The following is a 23,381-nucleotide window of genomic DNA, read 5'->3' as shown; positions in this document are numbered from 1 at the left end:
CAATTCGATGTTTATTGGGGTGAACTTCCAGCAAGCATGATTCCAGTTTCCTTCCTTAGTATCCTCCTTCCCAGCTCTGACACCACAGAGCCTTACACCTGTGTCCCTGTTCCCATTCCTACCCTTAGCCAAACATGATTCCAACTTCCTTACCCTCATTCCCTGTTCCCATTTCCCACTTTAGCAAAACATGATTCCAATTTTCTTACCCCCATTCCCATCTCCCTCCCCCACCCACCCACACACATCCACACCCCTTCAGGTTAACCTGTCCCTCTTATTTTCAGGCTTGACTTGTTTTTTTCACCTCCCTTTCCTGAAGGGCCATAATCTGAGTCTTCTAGTAGCTTGTTTGCTGACCAGATGTATTCGTTATTTGCAGCTCCTTTGTGCCCATCAGCTAGGTAATTTGCATTTACACACAGAGGCTTACTAGCTTGCTTCTGGACCCAAAGCTGTTAGCAGCTCAGACACTGTCTTAAAAGGGAAGCATTTTACTTCCACCAGAGTTCTGATTACTTTCATCTCCTGCTCCAAAACACACAGAGATCTGAAAAAGAAAGCACAACCTATTGTGGCTCCTTTTGGAGCCCTATTAGGATTTTAATGAAGTACCATGTTTTATTTGCATTTCTTTTACCCCTTTTACCCAATAGACACTCCACACGTCCTGGGAAAATGCACATTCCTTCCATATAGTTTAACCTCCATAACATCATATTGGCCAAATTAATTTTACACAAGGTGTAACTGCCTCCCCCATGCCTACAGAGTTTTCATGCACACCCACCAAAGCAACAATCTAATCCCCCAGAGCCATCCCAAGGCTCAGTGTTCCCATCAAACATCCAAAGTATCTTCATAGCTATGAGGCTAAATGCAAGGTTTGGTTTGGTTTTTGAATACTTACCAAGCCACTATACACTGATAAGTGATAGAAATGAACTGTTGACCTTTTTGTAGCAGATGCTTGCGTCACTCAAAGAACATAGTGATTTTATTCAAAAAATTCTAAGAGTTCAGTAAACAAAAAATGATAAGAGACTACTTAGATGATGGTAGGTCTGCAGAATTGTTTTTCCTGTCAACCGTTAACAATAATTCCACCTTTTATAAGATATTCATTGTGTTCAGATAAAAGATATTATTCAGTTACAAAAGGTAACTAGCTTAGAATTTATTCTAATCTCTTCCTGGTGCAAAATCTTATCTTCTTCGCAACTGTATCTGCCTAACATTTTGCAAAGCAGTTGTTTGCTGTCAAGAACAATCTCCAGCATTCTTCTCGGAAAAGGCTCATTCTATCCTAAGATTCACTCAGCACAACAGACCATTGCCACTTAAGTGGTAACTAAGTAACCACATGCTCATTTCCTTGATCCTGGCAGGTTAGGAACCTAGCACAAGACTATTTATGAAGATGACGCACCAGTATGGCTATTAAACACTGATGATATGCAGAAGAAAAGGTATTATTTAGATATAGAAAAAATTTTCAAAAAGGAAAGCACAATATTTCTGCAAAATAAAAATAAAACCCTATCCTGTGCATTTCAAATAGCCATACTGTGAATGGGGAAAGAGGGAAGGAAAAATCCTTGCTAAACTGCTGTGAAGAAAACTACTTCTAATGTATATATTATATCAAACAGGGCAGTGCTGTATTTTGTCAAAGGCCGACTGCTGTGATAAGTCATGCAGTAACAGAGCTCATAAAACCTAGGGCCCCAGAAACAGGAAAGAACAAAGAACAAAACTGCGAGGAAGGCATTTCAAATGAGGATTGTGGTGTGCATTTTCAATACTCATTCTACTGCCCCTTCACCCACCTGTTATATCTTTCCTTTCTCCAGTAACATATGCTGGAACTGCAGAAACTAGTAATGCTGCTACCAGTAAAGTAGGATCCTGCAACATAGAAGGATTAAGAAAAGGAGTACTTGTGACACCTTAGAGACTAACCAATTTATTTGAGCATGAGCTTTCGTGAGCTACAGCTCACTTCATCGGATGCATACCGTGGAAACTGCAGCAGACATTATATACACACAGAGATCATGAAACAATACCTCCTCCCACCCCACTGTCCTGCTGGTAATAAAACTTATCTAAAGTGATCATCAAGTTGGGCCATTTCCAGCACAAATCCAGGTTTTCTCACCCTCCGCCCCCCCCACACACAAACTCACTCTCCTGCTGGTAATAGCCCATCCAAAGTGACAACGCTCTTCACAATGTGCATGATAATCAAGGTGGGCCATTTCCAGCACAAATCCAGGTTTTCTCACCCCCCCACCCCCATACATACACAAACTCACTCTCCTGCTGGTAAAAGCAGCATCACTTGCCCCATAACCTCAGCCATGCGGAACGCAATGCCATCCACAGCCTCAGAAACAACTCTGACATCATAATCAAAAAGGCTGACAAAGGAGGTGCTGTTGTCTTCATGAATAGGTCGGAATATGAACAAGAGGCTGCTTGGCAGCTCTCCAACACCACTTTCTACAAGCCATTACCCTATGATCCCACTGAGACTTTCCAAAAGCAACTACAGCATTTGCTCAAGAAACTTCCTGAAAAAGCACAAGATCAAATCCGCACAGACACACCCCTGGAACCCTGACCTGGGATATTCTATCTACTACCCAAGATCCATAAACCTGGAAATCCTGGGCGCCCCATCATCTCAGGCATTGGCACCCTGACAGCAGGATTGTCTGGCTATGTAGAATCCCTCCTCAGGCCCTACGCTACCAGCACTCCCAGCTACCTTCGAGACACCACTGACTTCCTGAGGAAACTTCAATCCATCGGTGATCTTCCTGATAACACCATCCTGGCCACTATGGATGTAGAAGCCCTCTACACCAACATTCCACACAAAGATGGACTACAAGCCGTCAAGAACACTATCCCCGATAATGTCACGGCTAACCTGGTGGCTGAACTTTGTGACTTTGTCCTTACCCATAACTATTTCACATTTGGGGACAACGTATACCTTCAGATCAGCGGCACTGCTATGGGTACCCGCATGGCCCCACAGTATGCCAACATTTTTATGGCTGATTTAGAACAACGCTTCCTCAGCTCTCGTCCCCTAAAGCCCCTACTCTACTTGCACTATATTGATGACATCTTCATCATCTGGACCCATGGAAAAGAAGCCCTTGAGGAATTCCACCATGATTTCAACAACTTCCATCCCACCATCAACCTCAGCCTGGTCCAGTCCACACAAGAGATCCACTTCCTGGACACTACAGTGCTAATAAACAATGGTCACATAAACACCACCCTATACCGGAAACCTACTGACCGCTATTCCTACCTACATGCCTCCAGCTTTCACCCTGACCACACCACACGATCCATCGTCTTCAGCCAAGCTCTGCGATACAACCGCATTTGCTCCAACCCCTCAGACAGAGACAAACACCTACAAGATCTCTGTCAAGCTTTCTTACAACTACAATACCCACCTGCGGAAGTGAAGAAACAAATTGATAGAGCCAGAAGAGTTCCCAGAAGTCACCTACTACAGGACAGGCCTAACAAAGAAAATAACAGAACGCCACTAGCCGTCACCTTCAGCCCCCAACTAAAACCCCTCCAACGCATTATTAAGGATCTACAACCTATCCTGAAGGATGACCCAACACTCTCACAAATCTTGGGAGACAGGCCAGTCCTTGCCTACAGACAACCCCGCAACCTGAAGCAAATACTCACCAACAACCACATACCACACAACAGAACCACTAACCCAGGAACTTATCCTTGCAACAAAGCCCGTTGCCAACTGTGCCCACATATCTATTCAGGGGACACCATCACAGGGCCTAATAACATCAGCCACACTATCAGAGGCTCGTTCACCTGCACATCCACCAATGTGATATATGCCATCATGTGCCAGCAATGCCCCTCTGCCATTTACATTGGTCAAACTGGACAGTCTCTACGTAAAAGAATAAATGGACACAAATCAGATGTCAAGAATTATAACATTCATAAACCAGTCGGAGAACACTTCAATCTCTCTGGTCACGCAATCACAGACATGAAGGTCGCTATCTTAAAACAAAAAAACTTCAAATCCAGACTCCAGCGAGAAACTGCTGAATTGGAATTCATTTGCAAATTGGATTCTATTAATTTAGGCTTAAATAGAGACTGGGAGTGGCTAAGTCATTATGCAAGGTAGCCTATTTCCCCTTGTTTTTTCCTACCCCCCCCCCCACAGACTGTTCTGGTTAAACTTGGATTTAAACTTGGAGAGTGGTCAGTTTGGATGAGCTATTGCCAGCAGGAGAGTAAGTTTGTGTGTGTGTGTGTGTGTGTCCGTCCCCGGGAAAAAAAAAGGGGGGGGGGGTGAGAAAGCCTGGATTTGTGCTGGAAATGGCTCACCTAGATTACCATGCACATTGTAGGGAGAGTGGTCACTTTGGATAAGCTGTTACCAGCAGGAGAGTGAGTTTATGTGTGTGGTTTTTGGAGGGGGGTGAGGGAACCTGGATTTGTGCAGGAAATGGCCCACCTTGTTTATCATACACATTGTGAAGAGAGTTGTCACTTTGGATGGGCTACTACCAGCAGGAGAGTGAGTTTGTGTGTGGGGGGGGCGGAGGGTGAGAAAACCTGGATTTGTGCTGGAAATGGCCCAACTTGGTGATCACTTTAGATAAGCTATTACCAGCAGGACAGTGGGGTGGGAGGAGGTATTGTTTCATGATCTCTGTGTGTATATAATGTCTGCTGCAGTTTCCACGGTATGCATCCGATGAAGTGAGCTGTAGCTCACGAAAGCTCATGCTCAAATAAATTGGTTAGTCTCTAAGGTGCCACAAGTACTCCTTTTCTTTTTGCGAATACAGACTAACACAGCTGTTACTATGAAACCTGTCATAGAAGGATTAGTTGTGCCTACTCAGAGTAGTCAGACTTTAAGGCCAGAAGGGACCATCATGATTATTTAGTCTGACTTCCTGCACATTGCAGGCCATAGAAACTCATCCACCCACTCCTGTAATAGACCCCTCACCTTTGGCTGAGTTACTGAGTCCTCAAAATATGATTTAAAGACTTCAAGTTACAGAGAATCCATCCACCATTTACTCTAGTTTAAACCTGCAAGTGACCTGTACCCCATGCTGCAGAGAAAGGGGAAAAAACCAAACCAAACCAAAACCACCAAGAACAAAAATCAGCCAATCTAATCTGTACATTTTCAGAATGATTGCACTCTATACTGTACGTTTAATATGGATTGCACTAACAAAATACAGTAACTCCTCACTTAATGTTGTAGTTATGTTCCTGAAAAATGTGACTTTAAGCAAAACTATGTTAAGCGAATCCAATTTCCCCATAAGAATTAATGTAAATGTGGGGGTTAACTTCCAGGGGGAAAAAAGATTGCCAAACAAAAAAGGCATTATATACATTTTAAACAAGCAATTTACTGCAGTAATAAGTTTTAAACAATTTTAAAGAAACAATTTAATACTACAATCATTGCTGAGTGTGAAGCCATGGGAGGTGCCCCCCGCCTTACCCCACACAGGTGCAGCCCACTGGCACTGCAGACAATGAGGCAGGCAAGGAGGCCAAAGGTGCCATAGGCTAAGAGAAGCACATTGTGCAGCAGCAGCTTCCTCTATTGTGCAAGCACCGGGGGCAGGGGGCTCAACCTTTGGCCCTCCCACTCCACTCCTTCCCCCAAGTCCCCACCTTTAACACCTTTAACCTGCCTCTTCCCACCACCTCCACTTCACTCCTCCCCCCTGCCCACAACAATCAGCTGGTTTGCAGTGTTTGCGGGGCAGGAGGGGGGGAAGGAGTGAGGACGCTGAGTGCAGGCTCCCCCTCGTTCCCCTGCCTCCTGCACGCCGCAAACCAGCTGAGTACTGCGGGCAGGAAGAAGGCACTGATCCGTGGGGTCCACTGGTGGGTGGGAGGCGCTAGGGGGGACGGGACATAGAGGAGCTGATAGGGGGGCTGCCAGCTGTGAACAAAGCAGGCAGCCAAACGACATTATAGCAGAGCATTGCACAACTTTAAATGAGTATGTTCTGTAATGGAGCAGGGACGTAAGATCGAAACAACGTTAAGTGGGGAGCTACTGTATTTGGTTTGGAAGAATCTTGGGCCCAATTCTGGATGTCATTTATACTGGTGAAAATTTACTTCAGTGGTGGCTTTACCCTTGTTCCTGATTTACACTACTAAGAGTGAGATCAGAATCAGGCCTTTTGTGTTAAGCAATTTGGGCAAGTTAAATAGAGGAGGATCATAAGCCCTTCTGTGAAATGCCCAACAGAGGTTCTTTTGGCTGAAAGGCAGACTGTACATTAAGTAGGGCTTTTTTATAAAAAAAAAAAAAAAAAAAGCTGAACAAAAACCCCTTGCCTCTCTTTTCCTCCACTCTGTCTCTGACTCCAACCTCCTGCTTCTTGTGCCATCTGAGTGATGCATATCACGTCTTCTGGCTGCAATCCTCTTTCTCTCACTAACAAGACCCTGGGGATGTACGTGTTACAAACACCCACTTGTATAACAGCATAGCAACCTCTTTGATAAAGCATCTTTAAAACAAGTTTTATTTAATGAGTGTAGAATGTTCAGATGCTTGGACACGTGACGGTGTTGAGCATTTTAGACATGTCTCTAAGTCTGTATAAAAGGTGACAAACTGAAAGAAGGGACATGCTGTTCATATCACCCTTGAACTTCTGAGACAAAGTACACCATGAAGACCTTTATGCAATTGCCATTTGTAACCGAATCATGGTCAAACCACCCTCAGATGGTGCTCAGATACCGTGTGGCTGGTTGTCATATTATAACCTCGATAGATTAGCATAGTATCCTTAAATCATGCAACTGGGGGGAAAAGCACAGCAGCATGGGTTAATTTTAGGCCCCTAGATTGTCAAGTATTGTTTAAGATATCAACCAGGTCCTTTTAAAGTCAATGGGCTTCACCCTTGTAGAACTGGAAATGTACCCCAGAGGCTCAGCCTTAACCTTAAATTGCCACTTGAATAAAAATATTTAATAGCACTGGTCTGAACACCTGTCCCTGAAGCATTCCACTGGCGGCTACTTCGTTGTTTATTGCCTCTTGTTTATGGTCTTTTGGCCAGTTTTTGATTCTGATTCAAAAACAATTCGAACTGGTTTCAAATAAAGCTTAATGAGACACTATCAAACACGTTAGTAAAGGCTAGTTATATTAGATCAATTGCATGCTCCATCAATTTTGTATCACCATCAACAAATTTAAAAAGTTGGTGCATTTGCTTAGCCTGCTAATGGGGTGTTAAGCTGATCCAGTGAGACCACAAGAAGTTATGGAAATGTATGTTAAAGTTAAATTGTGTTTAATTTCAGATACAATACAGGAGCCAGAAAAGCAGATTACAAACTTCTCACTGAACGATGTGTCCACATAGGACTGGATTTTCAGAGAGGCTCAAGGTGTTGGGTACTGCATGCTTTTGAAACTTTGATTGTGGGTGCTGAGCACTTGAAAAAAATCTGGTCATAAGTAGAGCTGGACAAACAAGATTTTTCGTTTGCTTGCCATTCCAAAATGCCACCCACCGTTTTCTTTTAATTTTGACCATTTTTAAAACAATTTGATTGTTAATAAAATTTAATAAGAAATTTTGAACCAAAATCTAAATCAATTGTTTGGATTTTTTTTTTAAATCTAGAACAATTTGGTGAAGTCAACATTAATTCACAAAATAATTTGGTGTCACCGACTACATTTTTTGCTGAAAATTCCACCCAGCTCTAGGAATGATTTTCTTGAAAATCTGGCCCTTGTTCCACAAGATGCTTGCACTGATGCTTTAATTTCTCTCACTGAATCTGAACCGGAGTTTGTTTTTCAAGAGAGATTGAAGGGGAAAGCTACACCCAAAAAAGGCTGCACTTACCCAGCCTTTTAACATGAAAAATAGATCTCTGAAGAATAGTGGTTAACAATGTGCCCTCATTACTCACATTTCAATTGCTTTTCTTGGCACAACTTATGTATACGCAGGAACCTCCATTCCCTAGTTGAATGGAGTCCAGCATTTTAAATCTGTGCTTAAACTTGTAAAAGCTTCATGTTGACTGGATCTCTGGTGGTATGATCTCTGAAAACCTGTTAATAAAACCTTCAGCACGCACTTGTGTTCCTGCACTAGGCATGGTACTCACACCGACTTCTTCTGCAATACTTCATGTTCTAAAGGCTTAAAAACGTTAGACATGACAGTGGAAAAAAACAGAGCTCATTCCTACTCGCTAATGTCAGTGAGTAATTTGCATCAAGGCTTGCTGCGCCAATTTTAAAAGTAAAATAATTGCTTGAGCCCCAGCATTTCTTCATTACAAATTCAGCACTGACTAAAGGCCAGGTTGCTGCATGTTTTTCACAGTATATGCTGGACTCTGATAACAAGTGTGAATTTTTGTGAGCTCAGTTTGATTTCCTCCTTTATTAATAGTTCGATTGAGTCTTGACCCTACACAGCTATGGGGGTGAGTAAGAAGCCCACATATTATATTCATGTAGGACTTTCTTGGATTGGGGATCTGGGCACAAGGAGGAGAGCAGGAGTTAAGCACCTGATATGGGAACAGGAGAGCTAAGACTCCATCTTCCCCAATGCACTAGCCAGCAGACCTGGCTGACTGCAGTAGAAATAAGCTGGTAGTGCAGTAGGAATATGCTACACCCTGGAAAAGAGCATAGTAGTAAGTTACCCTCACCACCACCAGAGCAAAGCCGTAACAGGAGGAATTGTGACTCTGCAACACAACTTCTCACCACCCCTTACTCAGGATTGAGCCAAATGGCTCAATCTTGCCCCTAACATGTATGTTCCCATCAGTTGCTGTGGGATTCACATGGATAAACCTCATTAATGCTAATAGGTAGAGTTAGCCAAAGAATGACAATTGAGTTTTGGGACAGCTTTTTGAGGTTTTGAAGTTTGTTTTGTTTTCATGAGAAATGGAAAAAAAAATTTGTGGAGGGGTGGGGGTGTTAAAAGGCTTTGTGCTGAAAAGGTGTGTCTGTGGAAGTGACCAGAGACTCCACTGTGGACCTCAGAAACCTTCCCAACAAAAACTTCCTCCGAATGGATGCATCTTCACAAACCATTTCAGCTTTGATGAAACAACAAAAACTTCCCTGACAGCATTCACACCAGCTCTGCTGTTAGGAGTGTAATGGGGCAGGCTCCATCACCATTCTCACATACTGGACAGAGCTTGAAAGGTTTCTGGAGTCAGTGACAACTTTGTGTTATTTATTTACATTCCCATCACCAAACACCAAGACGGTTCCGTGCAGCAGTATTTCTAGTGCTTCTCTATGGTTCTTCCTTGGCCCTGTGGGAAAGGGCTAATACAGATCTCCATTTCTTGAGCTGTCTGAAAACGCTCCACACAGCTAGCCTGGGTCCTCACTCCTCCCACTTCCTTCCTGTGTCTTTTATATCCCCCACAGCTGGTGGGCTAATTGGTTTATCGGCCCTCCCAGTCTATTCTGCTAATTAGCTTGCATATCCCGAACCAGCTTTTTCCTGGGGAGCTGACTGATGCTGAAGTGATCACAATGCTGGCTCCAGTGCTCGCTTCCAGCACTCCGACATAAGGAGATACACACAAAAATCTCAAAAAAACATTGAATATTTCTGAAGAGCGACAGTCTCTCACGGCCTTAAAGAGAAGCAGCGCTGATGGATCCTGAACCTTAGCTGACTTAGGGTATATCTACACTGCAGCTGGAACCATGCCTCCCAGCCCACGTAGACAGACACGCTAACTCTACTTGAGCTAGCAGTATGGACGCTGCGGTGCAGGCGTTGGTGCAAGCTAGCCTTTAGAGTACAAGCCAGCCTGCTCCCCTGGGTCCTTATTCAGGTGGCTAGCCCATGTCACAATGTTCACACTGCTATTTTTGGCATGCTAGAGCAGAGCTATCATGTGTCTGTCTACCTGGGCTAGGAGGCACATTCCCAGCTGTAGTGTAGACATACCTTAGGTACCCAGGTAAAGATTGTGTAGAGAGTTGTCACTTTGGATGGGCTATCACCAGCAAGAGAGTGAATTTGTGTGGGGGGGTGGAGGGTGAGAAAACCTGGATTTGTGCTGGAAATGGCCCAACTTGATGATCACTTTTGATAAGCTATTACCAGCAGGAGCGTGGGGTGGGAGGAGGTATTGTTTCATATTCTCTGTGTGTATATAAAGTCTGCTGCAGTTTCCACGGTATGCATCCGATGAAGTGAGCTGTAGCTCACGAAAGCTTATGCTCAAATAAATTGGTTAGTCTCTAAGGTGCCACAAGTACTCCTTTTCTTTTCAGGTAAAGATTGTTTCCCATATTGCTCATGAGAAAGATGCCGCTTTAACTGAGTGTCCAGTCAATGCGACTGGAACCTCAACTCTTTACATAGTGGCTCAAACCAAGAACGTGTGCCTCCAATCATATATATTTGGGCCAATTTTCTGCAACTGAACAAAACGCCAGTTGACATAAATGAAAGTTTTACTTGAATAAAGGGCTGCATAATTTTGCTCGGTGTTACCAAATTTAAAAACATTGTAACATAATACTCTTCTCAAAGAGAGAGTTTCCTGGCCTTTGAAAAGCGATAGTTCTGAATACTCACTGAGGAATTGAGAGTATGCCGTAGGAATCTAACAACTTTGGAATCAGAAGCTGGACATGCCAAAGCCATGTATCGATTACGGAATGTCCCATAGATTTTCAGATGAAATCCTGGCTTCAGAGATTCCTTACCCGTGGAAGATATATCCATTCCATAAGCAGAAAGATCAAAATATAGACTGTGAGCACGGATCTCTGGAGTTGGCACCTATAAAGTGCAAAAAAAAAGAAAAGGGGGGGGGCGTGTGGAATATAATTAAGGGCTAATCTAACTAATGTATTCATTTAACAGATTCTACCTGATGACCCTCACATAGGATGCCTTGCAATGAATCAAATATTTAGAGAGTGAGGTTTTGTTTCCAGATAAGAAGAATTCAGAAAGTTACCCCATGCATTTGCATTGCCATTTCATTTCCTTCCAATGTTGTGCTAGATGGTTTTTCTTCATGCTGAAGGGTGAGAAAAGAACACCTCTGGGATACTAGTATATTGTGTTTTCAGCGCAATGAACTTGCATTAAGAACATTAAAAGCAAACTGCCTTTTCCACAGGAACACAGCATAGTCCGGTGGACTGGGCACTGGTTCAGTCATGAGATCAAGGAACTTGATTCTACTTTTGATTCTGACATTGCCTTGTTGTGTGATCTTGTGCAGGCCACTAAACCCCTCTGTGCCTCAGTTTCCCCATCTGTTAATGGGGATAATGATACTTTATTCTTTTGTGAATGCATAAGGGCAAATTATTATTAGAGAATTTTTCAGTAATGCTGCAGGGGTGGGCCTTGTGTGTTATTAGAAATTAACTGCCTCAGAAAAGGAAAAATCTCTCTGGACATCACATAAAATGCAAAGTTAATTGTAACTTTTAATTAACTGAACAGGTTTATAATTTATAAGGCAGACAGTTATTTGAAGCTGCCTAGGCACTTTTGCTGGGGGGAGAGGGGAGAGGAAGAGAGACCACAAAATTCCTGCGTGACTTGTGTCAATCGTAAATTACAAACATACACATCTTACACTATACATGTACAGGAAATTAATTTCACATTCAAAGACAAATCCATTGATCTGCAGGACCCAGATACATCACAATTTGTCCCACATAATAATGCAAAGAAAAAATAAGTTCTGCTTGTGTTGAGACTATCGTCACTTGAGACAGTTCGACAGAGCCAGTTTTGTCAAATAGCCAGTCTTTGTTCCATATATTTCAGCTTGCTACTACAGCACCAGATTCTTCAGCCTTTACTCACAAGTGTAGAGTATTTGTTAAGGTGGGTAAGTAAAGGCTGATGTAGTCTGCGCCATCTCAGTGTGGCCAAATCCAGTGTGGCATGGGCTAGTGAGAGGAGAACTGGAGACCACGGCATGGCTTTCTTTCAGCCCCTTTGGGGCTCTGGGGAGAAATCCAGATGTGGAGCCTCCCTGTATGTTCCACGCTCTTCTGGACACCCCTATAAAGGTCTGCCCCACTCTAGCACTATAGAAACATTATAGATAAATCCCTATGGAGATTCTTACTGCTTATTGCTAGTTTAAATATGGTTGTTTTCTACTCCTGTGGAAAATTATTTAAATACTTCACTACTAAAGACTTTTTTTCTTATCCTAACTGTCCACTAGTTGTTGATGTTGGGTAAAATCGCTTCTTTATTTCTCATCATGACATTGCTCACGTCGCTAGGTATTTTTCTATATCTTCTCAGCCCTTGTCTTACACATGAATTATCACCATAACTCTCCCTTCCTCGTCAAAAAGAAAGATGGAAAAAGGCTTGAGGCCAAATCCTTCCCTCCAGTCTATGGTTCTCTACTGATGTCTAGAGTTGGTGACAGGGGTGCAGAATAGGAAGTGCAGAGGATGTCAATGGACTGCTCATGTTCTTAAATGAGCGTGTAAATGAGTGCAGATCTGGGCCAAAACTCATTTCACAAGCCAGCAAGTCAGATGTAACAAACAATAATGACTTCCAGTCACTACCAATTGTATTAGACAGGAATCTGTTACCTAAAGATTAAATTAGGGCTGTCGATCAATCACGCAAGTTAACCGCAACTAACTTAAAAAAACAACTGTATGCTCTTTGGGGCAGTTTGTGTGAGGACCACTTTGCAGATGCTACCCTAATGCGAACAAATAGGTTAACTTAGAGTCCCTCCTTGGCTTCTTTTTTGGTACTAAAACATTCCAGAAGTATTGGGAGCAGCCCAGAGACATTTTGGTAGTATGCTTAGAATGCTAGTTATTTCTGCACACATGCAGCCTGATTTCCAGAGATGCTAAGCACTGCAAATTCTCTTCAAAGTCAATCTGAAAATCAGGCCCATGCAATATTTGTAAGGTTATGGAAGAACAACAACAAAAAAAGTGCCTGTGAGGGTTAAAGTTCTTGTGATTTATGAGTGCGCTTGGAAGGATTCTATTTTTGTTAGTTGGTAAATGTCGATTTCACCAAACACACAAACCGCTGAAAAAATATTTCCATCGATAATAATTGAAGTTTACAGATAGGCAGAGTAAAAATAATGCTGCTTGAGAACTTAAAGTTTGATTTAAGGATGTTTACAGTACTTTGTATTGTTTGACACGTGAGGTTGACAATTTGTGTTTTTATAGTTATAAAGCTTTATTTTTTTACTCTTGATGTCAATAAAATGGTATCACTCCCCAGATTGTTTGAGCTCACCAAAATTTCCCACAACTGTGAAATGTATATAGATAGAAATTTTAAAAATGCTTAAAAACAAACATTGGTATTTATTGCAATTATAAAAAAATTGAATTATGCTCAGCCTACCTATGAGCTCTCTTCTCGGAGTCTTTGTCCCTGGATAATGAACACCATCTCCTGAGCCTTGATAAAGCTTGACATTTCCCTTCCTATTCATCCACGGCTTGTTTCTTTCCTCTCAAAGGATGACGGGATTAACACAGCAATACTAATAAGCAATGCATGGAAAAGGCAACTGGCATAGTGTGCAATGTGTCTATTCTTGTCATCTTCCCTTAATATTCTAGCAGTCAAACGATCCACTGCACATGGTAATCATTTTCTCTAATCAGCTGTTCCTTTATGTAATTTTGTTCAGCCCTACTTACTGTATTTGCCAAGAAAGTTGAATATGAAGCTGTTGGGGTTGTCTATTTTTCTTAATATTGAAAATAAATTAATTTGAACTCAGGCAACAAAATAATAGCAAAAACATGTTATCCGTTATGTAACATTCATAACCTTACATAAGGTATTGATGGAGGTAAGGAATGATTAATATACATGTTTTAATACAGGATTATTCAGTTGTTACAGGGCCCAACTGGTCAGTAAGTTGCTTATAACCGTAAGACCTTCTACCAATCTACTTAGAACTATCTACAACACATACTTCTCATGTGTCTGTAACATGTTTAGAACATCTATCAATCATTTATTCACCCTTTATAAAAGCCTTTTAAAATATACCCCAGAATATAAAGTGTGACCTATTTAACTCAGTGGGAAAAATACTTTGCAAGCAAACTCTAGGAAAGTAAGGAAATGTCAAATGGCAGCATAAAAGCCCTTAAATCCCCTATTTATTTCTATAGTATAGAGCATCATACAGCAGATGGGAGTAAATAACTGATAGCAAAGAGTGTTCTTCTCATTACCTGCCTCTGATCAGGCCTCTCAATAGCTGCATTTGCTCCATAAGCATTACAGGATTCCACAATGTAATCTGGACTGATTCCGAGAACTGAGCTTGATTCTCCACAGGATCCATCTGCTATCACAATTATTTTTGGCCACTCAGAGGCTAAACTCTTCCTTATAAAGTCATCTGAGAACTGAAAGAAAAGGAGAGTTGACCGTGAATGTTGTATGTCGACCTATTACAGTAAAACACAGTATTGTGGCCTAAGGGGTTTTTAGAGCTGTCCTTCAAACAAATTTCATAATGATCAAACACAGCCACAACAGTTGTTCCCAAACAATATTCTCAAACATATATTGTAAATGGAAAAGTACAACTCTAAATGATAGAATTAATGCGTCTGACAGTTTTGCCAGTATTTCTGAGCACCCACTGTGCTAGTTCACCTGAAATTGTTAAGCAATTCTGTATTGATGTTCATATATGAAATATCTGACTAAACTTCGATATAAGGTAGCTGTGGCAATATCCGATTTAATAGCATTAACAATTGTACCTATCAGTTGAAACTGTTATTTCTTTAAAGCACAAGCTAAGAGTTTCAAATAACAGAAAAAAAATTTAGAATGTTATGAAATGAAAGACAAAAAAAACCGTAAACAATTTTGAAAGATTTATAAATTCACAAGAGAGCGCGGAACGGAGGTAAAAATAGCCTGGGTTATGCAGGAGTTCGGATTAGCTCATCAGAACAATCACTTCCGGCCTTCAGACCTCTTAGCCAGATCCTCTGCTGGTGTAAAATCAACATAACCAATTTACACCAATAGAACTTACAGAACTGATTCTGATTTACACTTTAATGCATAATCATGAATAAAATGGGGGAATGTGCCCAATATAATGGGGAAACATTCAGCCTTGGCATAACTCCAGAATCCCTGGAGTTCACCACACAAATTTGACCCCAAAAGTGGACATATTCAACCACTTTACTTTTGCTTCTATATTTTAGCCCATTGATTATTTAATACTTATACTGCTGCATCACACCTTTCTGTTCACATAGGGCTAGATTGTGTAACCCCTATTCATTCTGGTGACCACCTATCTGTATAAGTAGTCTATTCTCTGCAGGTTCCTATACTGCAGTCATCACCTTCCAGTAGCACATTAAGCCACAATAATAGGCAGCATGTTTAAAACAAACAAAAGGATGTATTTTTTTCACACAACACGCAGTCAACCTGTGGAACTCTTTGCCAGAGGATGTTGTGTAGGCCAAGACTATAAACAGGGTTCAAGACTATTAGCCAGGATGGGAAGGGATGGTGTCCCTAGCTTCTGTTTGCCAGAAGCTGGGAATGGGCAACAGGGGACAGATCACTTGATGATGACCTGTTCTGTTCATTCCCTCTGGGGCACCTGGCATTGGCCACTGTTGGAAGACAGTATACTGGACCTTTGGTCTGACCCAGTATGGCCGTTCTTATGAAGAACATATATCATGTGTTTGTCCTCTCATCCCCTCCTTGGGGGGGGGGGGGCATGTGCAGTGTTGTATCTTGTTTTGGTAGGGTTTTCAGGGATTTTATTAATTTTGTTTAGGTTCCCCCGTCTACCTCCTTCCCACCCTCCCACCCCCATTTTGCACTCTGGCTTGCGTAAAGCTTATGACAAGGAGCACTATCTTATAATTATTGTATATTTCATGTTAGAGTTTTCAGAACAATAAACCCACTTACATCTAGTTCACTGACACACTCATGGTTTGGCCTTGCTTTTTATTGGTGAGGGTGCAAACAAACTTAACTGGAAATGCCAGTTTGGCTTGAACTGTTGCTTAATTATATAGTACTGGTACTTGCTTTCACTAGTTAGATCCGATATATCTCTGTACATAATTTCAAATCAGATAAGATGAAAGTAGCAAAAGAATCTTTGTTTGCTTGACTGTTCTTAGTTATTAACCCAGTGGTCTTATCTTTGTGTTTGCCATATATGATCTTTTGTTCACCATAAAGCTCACATTTAAAATGATCTATTTATGTTAACTATGAAAATGGTCAAATAAAACCCACAACTCTAGAGCAACAGAGGCAGTCACCCATGAACAAACATCTCAGAAGATTGTAAAGCTGGAGCCTGTATCTTTGGTTTTTCGGAGTTGGAGACATTTATTGCCTATCACTACTGCTGCTGCTATGCAGTTATCGCTTATATAACCTTAAATTTTCCCATTAGCTTTGTTTCTGCTCTGAATTATGAAGCAACATTTTACTCAATTTCTACCTTTGCAGCACTAGGCACAATTAAGGATACGATTTAGTCATGGAGGTCACAGATTTTGTGATTTTAACAAACCTCCGTGACTTCTTCAGCTTTAGACCCCACCACTACAGCTGTGGCAGGTGCTGGTGCCCCTCCCCCCTCAGGGGGGTGGGGATGTTAGTCTTCTGTCTCCCTTGTAGTCAGCCCTCCCTCCTCCCCACTGTTATTTTTAGTAAAATTCATGGACAGGTTGCAGGCTTCGGTGAATTTTTGTTTATTGCCTGCAACCTGTCTGATTTTTTACTAAAAATAACCGTGACAAAATCTTAACCTTAGGCATGATACATATAAATTTGCATCAGGGCTGGAAGTTTGCTTTTTTTCCTTCTACTTCTCTACCCCCCTCATAAGATAAAACATTATAAACATATTATTAGAAACAATAGTATTATGGACATGCCTAGAGGCCCCATTGTGCTACCCACTACACAAACACAGCAAGAGACTCAAAGAGGGAAAGCGACTTGCCCCAAATCACATAGCAGGTCACTGGCAAAGCCAAGAATAGACTACAGGTCTCTTGGATCCCACTTCAGTTCTGTAATCACTGCCATGTTGCCTCTCCAAAAAACTAATAGTATAAAATGACCAAGAGTGCAAGATCAATCTAAATACATGCCAGACTATTTCAGACTATAAAATTTCTTAGCTAAAATTTTGTCTATGTGCTGAATGTCATCATGAAGAAGTTTTCCAGCAATAGGAATTAGCTTCCAAAACCAACTGAGCACATGTAAAAAGAAAAGGAGTACTTGTGGCACCTTAGAGACTAACTAATTTATTTAAGCATAAGCTTTCGTGAGCTACAGCTCACTTCATTGGATGCATACTGTCCGATAAAGTGAGCTGTAGCTCATGAAAGCTTATGCTCAAATAAATTGGTTAGTCTCTAAGGTGCCACAAGTACTCCTTTTCTTTTTGCGAATACAGACTAACATGGCTGTTACTCTGAAACCTGAGCACATGTAATACACCATCCTCCCAACCCAGGTGTTTCTTCCTCACACCTAAAGGTGTTCTCCTTTTGTTCAAGAGGTAGAGACTTGTGTTTGATGCTAAAGGGCCTGGGTTCTTCCCTGCATGTATGTCTGAGGCCAGGGTTTGTTATATGGGTACAATAGTGATATGTATGCCTTTTTTTTTTCATACAGATGCCAGAAGGCTCTAAGAGTAATTAGTACAGTTCCACAAAGTAGTAACAGCAAGGGAGAGGGAGAGATGTACAAGAGACAAGAGGTTGGGGTTCCCCCCCCCAATCTGAGAGTTTCAGTGAGATGAAGTCAATGATATTGGGAGGCTATTTGAGACAAAAGGAATTGTACAAGAGAAGACTCTTGGTTCCAAAGAGGCCACACTGTGCAGAAGAATGGTTGAGGAACTCAGTGCTAGATGAAAAGAAAGGAAGGATGTGAAGAAAGGAGGAGTCCTTGAGGTAGGTTGGAGCCAGTCTATTGTGGCATATAAAAACAAAACACTTGGAGGCCTTACCTCATTCTTCTTATCAAGAAAGTACTCCAAGGAAGCATTTACTTTCCCAGCCTCCTTTCCCTGTAGGCTACCCTTTATACTTTTTTAAAACATGTGCATCATACATGTACATTTGGTGTTCAGAACAAAAAATAATTTCTTCGGCACTGCTGCTTATTCCATTCTATAGATCAACTACTAGGGATGTTGGAGAATGATTTAGTGTGCCTGCTCCCCTCAGTACATAAGTGTCATGCTCTCTTTGATGGCTACCACATCTGGCAGCTGGGGATACTCCTTAAACCAGGTCTTCAAAAGAAATTGTGAATTCTAGCAACACATTCGGACCTGACTGAGAGGCATTGACTACAATGTGAGTTGCATTTGCTCAGTACCAGACAGGATAAGGTCTATCATTTGGAAAACGTCATGTTTGAAATCAAACTCATCTGTTATATTGCAAGAAATTGAACATTAATCATGCTTTAATTTGTCCCCATTAGCTGGAAATTATCCCATGTCCGACAAACAAACAGCCAATACCGAGAGAGTCTTCCTGTTTGTTAATATGCAAATTAACAAAGAGTTAATACTCTAAAATTAAAGAGTATGCAATACTGGATCAAAGCCTCAGCTGGTGCATAGTTCTGCTGACTTCAGTGGAACTACACGGATTTATACCAGCCAGGATTGGACCAATTTTCTTTTCAATCTGTACTCTGTTTTCATAAGGTCACAGAGTGAAAAGCCTTGTGTGAACATAAAATATTATTAGATGTGTTTATATAATGTATCATGAGTTGGATTGGATGATGAGAGATTGGTAATGTGCTATATTCATATTTAGTCATTACTGAGCTGAATTTAGCATAATCCGATAGCAATTTTGTTCTCAAGCCCAGTTCCTGGATAGGTGTTGATATCACAAAGCCACTTTCACAATTGTCACCCTTGTTTACAGTCTAATAAAGGTCAAGGCTTGAATGGACAAGGAGAATAAAATAGCCCCTTGTAGACTAGTGGACGAGCCCCTATCCAGAGAAGATGAATAATAGCCTCAGTGACAGTTTCAAATCACTTTTTTCAGGGCTTTCTTTTATTGATTCTAAACAAAAGATTCCAGACAAAAACAAGCCACTCAGAACAGTAGGTTCCAATGGCCAGAGACCGGTCCAACTTCTTAGCCAGCTGGGAAGGGAAGACATACTCTTCCCCTTAGCTAGCTGGTGGCACAGCTACTTCTCAATCTTTATATCATTTGATGACCCATGTGACAGACAGGAGTCTGGAACCTCTCATGCACTGGGACAATGACAATGTTTAATGATGTCAAGATGAACACTTTCCCCTGCTGATTTGAAACTGGCTCACAATTTTGCATCTCCGTCAATATAATTGAACAAGAATGGGGAGGATATATTTTTCTCCAAAATAGGAATTGTGGAATATTGGGGCAGATCCAAAGACTGGATTGATTTCAATGAGGTTGGTATCAAAAATGTACAGGACTTGATCCAGCAAGGCAATTGCTTAAGTTTACATGGGTAGTCCCCCAATCGAGAGCTAACCACTGAATGCAGCGGTACTACTCACATGTTTCAATACTCTGCTTGATCAAGGCCTTAGTGAGGGACTAATAAGAGTTTAGGCAAATATTGGATAGGCTAGTGCGATGCAAGCATTCCCCACATAGCTCTGTCAATGCATTAGAATTGTGACCATCAGCACTCCCTGCTATTTCATGTCTAGGACTCACTTTCAGCACAGATGTCTTAATGCTTGAATTCTGCTAATGTATGTGGTGGGTTGTGCATGTGTTTAGTTGTATTTGTCCACAGGGGATAAGAGAGGAGATCAAGCTTGTTTGAACTGAGGTCCCTGGAGCTGAATATCTTAATCCTCAATTGGGTAGGATGCATTTAACCAAAGCTAGTTCCATTGTTAAACCTGGACAGTCTTTCTAAATTATGCTCGCATCCAAACTGAACCTTCTGAGGTCACCCTTCAGTATATCTGTTCCCTGCTTAATTAGATGCTGGCTACAGTTTGTTTAGTGCCTTCAATCTTTATATTTTTCCACTCTGTTTACTTTAGCTGGCGGAGACAGATTACGCTACTAAATATATAAGATGGTAATTAGTTTAACAGTATGTTAGATTTATAGATCTGTTCAACAACAACAACTCATTATTGGCTAAATTAATCCTGTAATGTACACTAACTTAATTTCATACATGCTGAAGTAAATATGAAATGGCAGTGTGTCAATGTAACCCTTAACATAATGTCATCTGACTCATTACACTGGAATCAAGAAAACATATGCTGCCTGGAATCTAAAAACAACATAATAGCAAAAATAAAGATTGCTTGTAATAAAATAAATTATGTTGACCTATTTTTCACCATACAAAGGAAGATACAGAACAAGTTTCAGATTGCCAGTTACTGTCCATTAACTGCAGTTCTAGCTAAACATTACAGGGCTAGCTCTGAGGATTGTCTGATGGCTAAGGCTGTGGGCTGGGACCCACAAGATGTAGGTTTCTATTCCCTGCTCTGTCACAAACTCCATGTGTGACACTCATCGACTCACTAATCTTTCTGTAGCTCAGTTCCTCATCTGTAAAATGGGGATATCATCTTTCCTTTGTCTGTTTCAGTTGTAAGCTCACTGGGGCAGAAACTCTAATTATATACAGCACCTAGCACAAGGTGGCCCTGATCTCAGTTACACTACAGTAATTCAAAATCGAAGAAGTCCTACTTTAAAAAAGGTTAATCCTGAAAAATTAATTTTTAAGCTTGTTTATTTTTGTCAACAAGCTAGTTGTAATCCTGTCCTGACAACAATATATACTTTCCCCTTCTCCTCCTGGGGACCCGGTGCCCGTACCCCGCGAAGCTTAACAAATAAAAACTTTTGACCTACTCCAGTAATCATGTTTAAATGGAAAAAGGGTTTCAACTAAGTAGAAATTCCCATTGAAAGTCAATTTTTAACAAAATATATGGGGGGAGTGATTGTCAAAAACCTGTCCTCCAAAAACCCAAGCAACCCGCCCCCCCCAAAAAATATTTGGAAACCAACATTTTTTTTTGAAAATAAAATGATGAAAAGCTCAAAACATTGCAAAGTGAACTTCTGAGAAAAAACATTGTCCCCCCCCCCCCAAAAAAAAAAAAAGTGTGCACAGGAGCCAGAACCATTTCCCAACGATCTCTTCCAGAGAAGGCATCCCACACTTCAGAGACAGGAAGGTAGCACTCCACACCCAGAACACCTTTCCTCTCTACCTTTTCCTCTTTCCGTGTGTTTTGCTCCAATAAGGGAGGCATCCTGGTGATGCTCCCTCCCTTCCCTCCTGCGGGGGGGGGGGGGGGCGCTGCTGCACAGTTCCTTCCTAACGACTGGGACACAGAACTCCAGGGGCGGTCCCTCCCCCAAGCCGTGGGCCCAGTCCGGTAAGGTGCTGGCCCCCTCCTCACCCAGTTCAGTGGGACCAAATCGAAGGATCGGGCCCTTTCTGAAGGAAGTTGGGGCGGCGGGGGGAAGCTGGCGGGGACAAGTTTACTCACTAGCCCTCAGAGGCGCAGTCCTGCACCCCATTGGCAAAAACAGGTCCCAGTGAGTCTAGTGGGTCGGGCCCTAGCCCCCCTCCCCTCCTAAGGAGTCAGAGGGGAGGGGGCGTAAGGGGCAAGCCGAAGTTAGTCCCCAGGCAGAGCCAGTGTAACTCGGCGCTGCAGCGCGGACTGCAGGGAGCCGGGGACTTGCCTTGGTGCCCAGCAGGATCCGGATCTCCTGCCTGTACTTCTGCTGCTCCAGGATGCTCAGCAGGTGCTCCTGGAAGACGCCGATGCGGGTGAAGAAGTGCTCGTTGTCCCAGCAGCCCTCCATGTTATCGAAATCCACCCCCAGGGCCAGCAGGAACCGGACGCTGCGCGGCTGCAGGGCGATCTGCTGGGGTCTGCAGAGCAGGGCTGCCCGGCAGCGCTCGTCCAGCAGCGTCAGCTTCAGCACCTTGCCCGAGCGGACAGCGACCAGCGCGGCCGTCAGCCCCGCGGGGCCAGCCCCCACGATCAGCACCGAGACCCTCGCCCTCCAGTGGCGGAGCCTGTCCACGCTCACCTTCACCGCCACGTACAGCAGCACGGCCAGCAGGGTGCTCAGCGCCGTGTCCAGCGCCAGGCGCTCGTACTGCGCGTCCAGGCGGCCGCCTGCCTCCTCCATGCTCCCCGCCTGGCCAGCGGACCCCGGCGCTGGGGCAGAGGAGCGGCTCCCCCGGGCCGCGCTCCCCACCCCCTGACCCAGGGAAGCGCCAGCCCAGGCGCCCACGCCCCGGCAGCGGCGGATCCTGCTGCACCCGAGCCCCGCCGGTCGCTCCCCCTGCTGCACCGTTCGCCTCTACTCCTCATTCCCTGCGGCTCCCAGCACTATCCCCCCTCCTGTTCCCTGGTGAAATCAAGGGCCCTCCTCCTCCACTAGGCAGCCAGGATAAACAATGGAGGCGGTGCCAACCAGTTCCCTTGGGTCCCACCTCAGGGTGGTACCCTTACCCCAAGGGGTCAGTTTCTCAGTGCGGCAGGGGGACCTGGCGTAGGCGGGGAGCTTTGGCGAAAAGTCAGGCTGGATCGACCCGGAGCCTGCCGGTTTGTGGGGGCCAAGCCCTGAAACTGTACAGTCAGAACCAGAGGATCAAGTCAGGCCGCTGCTGCGGCGCCAGGGAACTCCAGCCTCGCCCCCACGCGTCCCGGAGCAGGAGGGCTGCGAAAGCAAACCAGAGCCAGTAGCGGGATGCTGCAGCGTTTCGGTGCCGAGCCCTCCCCTTCTAATATCTAAATAAAGACAGTCTCGCTTCCTCCCTCCCTCCCCAATTCTAGACCCTGACACATCCCCGCACATTAACACTGAAAAAACCCAGACCCGGCCCCTGGCTGGATCTGGCTCCTCCCTGGCAATTGTTGGCTCCAAAGTATACACTCTAAAAAACACAAGTGAAGCTGCTCTGCCGTCCGGGGGGGTGGGGGGGGAGGAGTCTGTCCTGCAGCCTGCTGTAGTGGCGAATCTCATTGGGAAAGCGCTGGTCTGCTCTGTGGACTCTGCTCGATGAAGACACGTTTTCATCATGATCCTGCAACATTTTCACTGTCTAAACGGAGAAACCAGATTTAGCAGCTAGGAGTGCACTCAGCAATCTAGACGCCGGTTGCAAAGCGATGGAGTAGCTGCACCAAAACGTACAGACAGCACCTGGAGCCCG

General features: G+C 43.2%; 1 protein-coding gene across 2 annotated transcripts in view; it reads right to left on the bottom strand.

The window, feature by feature from the left end:
- The window catches only part of LOC125620842 (uncharacterized), a 34,594-nt gene extending 11,502 nt beyond the window's left edge, over positions 1 to 23,092 (bottom strand). Inside the window, exons 1-3 of one of the 2 annotated variants that reach the window (XM_048817036.2) lie at positions 21,896 to 23,089; positions 14,339 to 14,515; positions 10,686 to 10,892 (exon numbers count right to left, since the gene is read on the bottom strand). In XM_048817036.2, coding sequence (XP_048672993.1) covers positions 10,686 to 10,892; positions 14,339 to 14,515; positions 21,896 to 22,351 — 840 coding nt within the window. In that variant the 5' untranslated portion in view covers positions 22,352 to 23,089. Of the gene's footprint in view, positions 1 to 10,685; positions 10,893 to 14,338; positions 14,516 to 21,895 lie in introns of both variants that reach the window. The other variant, XM_048817037.2, reaches the window with a different exon arrangement.
- Between the last annotated feature and the right edge of the window lie 289 nt (positions 23,093 to 23,381).

Source organism: Caretta caretta, chromosome 12 (genome assembly GCF_965140235.1).
Source record: "Caretta caretta isolate rCarCar2 chromosome 12, rCarCar1.hap1, whole genome shotgun sequence".
NCBI lineage: Eukaryota > Metazoa > Chordata > Testudines > Cheloniidae > Caretta > Caretta caretta.
The sequence above is the reverse complement of the archived record's forward strand: the minus strand, read 5'-3'. Positions and strand labels throughout refer to the sequence as shown.